This window comes from Onychostruthus taczanowskii, unplaced genomic scaffold, assembly GCF_017590055.1.
Source record: "Onychostruthus taczanowskii isolate IOZ18803 unplaced genomic scaffold, ASM1759005v1 scaffold61, whole genome shotgun sequence".
NCBI classification, from domain to species: domain Eukaryota; kingdom Metazoa; phylum Chordata; class Aves; order Passeriformes; family Passeridae; genus Onychostruthus; species Onychostruthus taczanowskii.
The window spans coordinates 5,091,918-5,097,193 of NW_024503790.1; the positions used below are offsets into that span (position 1 = coordinate 5,091,918).

General features: G+C 51.7%; 1 protein-coding gene across 1 annotated transcript; it reads left to right on the top strand.

Moving 5' to 3' along the window:
* The first annotated feature begins 1,510 nt into the window (after positions 1-1,510).
* On the top strand, positions 1,511-2,716 carry FNDC10 (fibronectin type III domain containing 10). Its single transcript, XM_041419748.1, has one exon. The coding sequence runs from the start codon at positions 1,511-1,513 to the stop codon at positions 2,171-2,173; it is 663 nt and encodes a 220-aa protein (XP_041275682.1). The 3' UTR covers positions 2,174-2,716.
* Positions 2,717-5,276: the final 2,560 nt, after the last annotated feature.

The window sequence follows — 5,276 nt, forward strand, 5'->3', positions numbered from 1 at the left end:
AGTCAATACTGTCGTGCACCTCTCTCAAGGTCGTTCAGAGAACATTAATTACGGTGTAAAGCTGGGATGGAGCACTGCTGTCTCCTCCTGTGCTGCAAAATCAGCTGCTGGCTCCAACCCCAGGGCTGAGTGCAGGGCTGCAAGGGGGGGAAATGAAGAGGAATTTGGGGGAAGGCAGGAAGAGCAATTTGGGGCGAGTCAGGAAGAGGAATCTCCTCCTTCCTTCTGTCTCAGGGTGTGCACTAAGACCCGGAGTTATCCCGCTGACCTCCCGGGAGGGTCTCGTGTCTTTCTTACACCCTCGCCGAGTTTATTTAAATTCCCAAAGCCAGGAGGCTGAAGCAGCCTGGGTGTGCGGTTATCACCGTGTTAAAAATACAATAAAATTAAATTAAATCCGTGTGATCTCCGTTTCTTTGAACAAGGTTTTCATCAGCTGAAGGGGAGCTGTGTCACCTTCCCCAGTCAGCCCCTGGAGACAGAGGCAGCTGCTGGCCATTCCCAGGCACATTTTGGGGGGGTTTTAACCAAGGTTTTTACAGGTTAAATACAGATAAATGCTTATGTTCTGCTATGAAAATTAAAATAGGATCCTATGTAAAACCAGATCAAAACACGGACAAGTGTCCAAATATCCTTGTTTGGTGTGGGATGACAGGACAGAGCAGCCCCCCAAATCCTGGGGGATGCGACCCCGGTGGGCACAGCAGAGCCTGGGGGAGGCACGGCGGGGGCTGCACATCCCCTGTGCTGACGCTTGTGGGGTCTGAGAATCCCTGTACCGACCCTTGTGGGGTCTGAGCATCCCTGTACCCCCCCCCTTGGGGGGACAGCACATCCCTGTGCTCACCTTTGTGTGATCTGAGAATCCCTGTACCGACCCTTGTGGGGTCTGAGCATCCCTATGCCAACCCTTGTGGGGTCAGCACATCCCTGTGCTCACCTTTGTGTGATCTGAGAATCCCTGTACCGACCCTTGTGGGGTCTGAGCATCCCCCTGTGCCAACTCTTGTGGGGTCTTAGCATCCCCCGTGCCGGTCCTTGCGGGGTCTCATCATCCCTTTGTGCCGGCCCTTGAGGGATTTCATCACCCCCCTGTGCCGGTCCTTGCGGGATCTCATCATCCCCCTGTGCCAACTCTTGTGGGGTCTGAGCATCCCTGTGCCGACCCTTGTGGGGTCTGAGCATCCTCCGTGCCGGTCCTTGCGGGGTCTCAGCACCCCCCTGTGCCGGTCCTTGCGGGGTCTCAGCACCCCCCTGTGCCGGTCCTTGCGGGGTCTCAGCACCCCCCGTGCCCTCCCCCGCGGGCTCTCATCGCTCCGCGCCGAGCCCCGAGAGCCGCGTCCGTGCGGCCACCAGCGGCCGCAGCGGGCGGGTGCTCCGCAGCCCGGCGAGAGTTAACGGCGGCACCGCCTCTCCACCGGCGGCCCCGCGGCGGCTGCCGAGCCCGCGCTCTCCCCGCGCTCTCCCCGCGCTCTCTCCGCGGCTCCATGCGGCGGCGGCCGCCGGCATGCCCGGCACGCCCAGCCTGCTGCCTCCTCTGCTCGCCCTGCTGTGCCTGGGCGCCGCCGAGCCCGACCCCGACCCCGACGAGCCGTGGTGCCCCTACAAGGTGGGCGGCGATGGAGCGGCGGGGGGGGCGCGGCTGTGCTTCCGCCCGCCGGCCCGCGGCTTCCAGTGCGCGGCTCGGGGGTGCCGCGCCCACCGCTCCGCGGGCGGTGCGCTGGTGGCCAACGTGCTGCGGAACGGCAGCGTGCTGCTGCAGTGGGGGCTGCGGCACTGGGGGCCGCCGCGCCCCGCCGCCGCCCTGCGCGGCTTCGCGCTCAACTGCTCCTGGGACGGCACCTACACGCGCTTCCCCTGCGACAGCGTGGAGCTGGGGGCCGCATGCCGCGATTACCTGCTGGCCGAGGCGCACGGCAGCGTGCGCTACCGCCTGTGCCTGCAGCCGCGCTACGCCCCGCCGCGCCCCGCGCCGCCCGCGCAGTGCGTGGAGTTCCGCGTGGAGCCCGCGGCCATGCGCGACATCGTCGTGGCCATGACGGCCGTGGGGGGATCCATCTGCGTGATGCTCGTCTTCATCTGCCTGCTCGTGGCCTACATCACCGAGAACCTGATGAGCCCCGCGCTCGCCCGCGGGGGACACGCGGCGGCCGCTGCGCGCCGCGCGTAGTGCGGGAGGGGACGGAGGTGGTGAGGATGAGGATGAGGATGAGGATGCGGCGCCCGGCGCTCTCCGGCGAGGGAAGAGGTTTTCCAGACTGTTCTGGGTTTGCCGTGCCCAAACTGGCAGGATGCGCGTTTCCAGCGGGGTTCGGAGCGCTTCTTCCTCCTGCGGTGGCTTCTCGGCCAGAGCCGTTCGTGGTGAACTCGTGGCATCTCAGCGGATCAAAAAACAATAGCAGAGGTCCGCAAGTGCCAGAAATCGTCTGTTTTTAAGGGCAAGCGGCAGATCTTAGCGAGGGCCTGTTTGAAAAGACTCTCCAGAACTACCCTCATTTTAAGCCTAAAACCTCTTGGTCTTAGACCTGTGCTTGATTTTTTTCCTGTGGGGTAAAGTTGTTTAAAGTTCAGGTGGGACCACAAACCCCATAGCTAAGCGTGTGTTTGATCCAAAGCCCACTTAATCTCGTGGTTTAGGTGGGTTTTGTATCATACCTTACGGTGGTCACAATTTTTTTTTCCAAAAACCACGGGGGGTTTTCTGGTCGAGGGTTTTCCGGTCAGCTCCAGCGACCAACAACATCCAACACCTGCTTTTCTCCCATCAGAATTGTGTTGTAGTTTCACAAAGAGCGCAGGTAAAGGGATAAATTGAGTAAGAAAACTCCATTTCCTTCAGCAAGTAGGAACCAACCCTTAATTATAAGTGAGCACCCCCTTTGCCCCTGAAATCCCCTCCTTTAGCAAAGCAGCTGCACTAAGGTAGAAGCTTCTTGAGCACAGAACTCACTGATGTTGTAGCCGAGTGTTTTGAGCGTAGGAACACTCCCTGGTAACTCCTCACTTGATGCTGTAGTGAAGTAAGGTTTTAGCCATACTCTAGTACTGATTCTATTGTGCCTTAGTGCTGAGAATTTGCCCCATTTCTGTTGGTGTATCTGTAGTCCTTGTAGTTAAGTGTTATCTCCCTCGTGTTCTTGTCTCTGGAATTAGTGGTTGTTGGTTTGTCTGATTGTTTTCTTTAAAAAAACAACAAACTTGGGCTGAGCATTACTTGAAGTTTAATATATACACAAAGTAGTTACCTTCAGAGAGGTGTTTAGTGAGGTAGTTTTTAGTACGTGCTGTTTGTATGTGCTGTAACACGAAAAATTAATTTATTATCACTTAGGAACTGTGCACTTAAAGCAAAAAAAAAAAAGAAGTAGGGGAAAGGCTCTTCTGTAAAGGGACTGCCAGGTTCAGTGTGATCTGTTTGTGTCAGTGGTTAGCACTGGTGAACGACCTGTTTGCTTTTCCTTGTGAAGTCGTTTGTGAAGTTTCAATATGGGAAGTGTGTGGAATCCTTACTAACACCCGGTACTTGTACTGAACATAATCCCTTCCTCCAGAACTCGGGAGTGGCTGAGGAGCTGAAGGCATTTCATCAACACCTTTTCCTTTGTTTGTCATTCCTGCTGTGTTTCCATTCTCACCTGCAGCCGGCTCCACGGAGGTGCTCTGTGTTTGTCACCTTGCCTCTGTGCTGGATTTTAGCAGCTCACTGATGCCATCATTTTTGGGTTTTGATCCCTAAGGAGATGCTGGAAGAAAGGCAATTTTGAAGAACATTAAGATAAATTTTGGTATTTTAAAGGTTTGGGGTTTTTTTTTTGCTGTAGCCAGTTCAGCACAGGAGCATTGGAGTGTCACTGGTTTTGTACATTTCTGTCACCTTTTGTCAACCAATGTCACTGCTCTGTTCCTCATCTTGTCACGAATTGCCAGATGTGATATAAACAACGAGCCTTGTACCACCTTGGCACTGAACTTAATAAATTAAGAGGGTGATGTAAAGAAATGAAAAGTTCATAAATATTTAAAGGTTCAAGGTCTTGCTTGACTCAAAGTGAGTCTGCCCAAACTGGTCATAATAATATTCCATTGCCTGCTGTGAAATTATGACAGCATTAATGGGAAAATAAGAGATTTATTCTCTGAATACTCCATTTTATTTAGCAGAGGTTTGGACTATAGATAACTGGGTAATTCAGGTGCTAACACTGATGTAAGTCTGAGGAAATGGAAATTTAATTTACAGTTTGGAATGTGATTGTCTTCAGTAAGACACCTCTGCAGGTAATAATGGATACCCTAAATAATAATAAATAATAATAATAATGGTATAACACTAATGGATGATGGGATAACCCTAAAACAGCACCTTGAAGACACTAAAGAGATGGTTTTGTAGTCATTTCACATTTTTATTCATCAGTCTCTGGGGATTACATTGTAACAGCATCTTGGGCAGAGAGCAGAAAAAAGAATATAAATCCTGATAGAAGAAAGTCTGCAATTTCCTAAGGATTATTTTCATTTTTTGCTTTCCATGCATTATAAATGGGAGGTGGGAAACAATATCTCAGTTTCTCATTCATTTTCAGTGGATTAAGCTTTAACTGAACACATCTAGGTGTGTGGAGAAGAAAATCAGAGTATTCTGTTTGATTTTGAGGGACATTTAGCAATATATCTGTTGAGCCATTGATCACTGGATTTTTTCCTTCTATCACTGTAGAAATTTCCTCTGCCATGAATGCAGACATTTCTTGTGCTAACAAAAGGGGAAATTACATGAACACAGGCTTGGTACTAATCCAGCTGCCAGAGCCTTAGTGAGACTGCACAGCTAGAGCTTTCCCCAGGCTTTGCAGCAATTCCCAAAACGTGCAGAGCAGTGAGTGATAATCCATCCTGGCCTGTCCAGGCAGCACTAAAGAAGTGGCAGAATGCTGATTTATAACTGCCAAGGAAAAGTGGAAATAGCTCCTAGGGCAACTTCACATTTTCCGTGTTGCTATACAAGTACCTGCTATTAAAAATCCATGTGGTGCCTTCTTAGGTGTTTTGTTATCCTGCATTGATCCAGGCATTTCCAGTACAAACATCAGGACCCATCCAGGAGCTAAAATGGAGAATGATATGCTCATTAACAAGCTGCTTTTTCCTTGCCCCGTGCTAAATGTGAGGAAAACAACTGCTTAAATGTGAGCAGCTCAAAGCCCAGCTTGACCCCGGCTTTGAGTGTTCTGGAGGAAACAGTCTGTGCCTCAGGCAAAGAATCTTCTCTT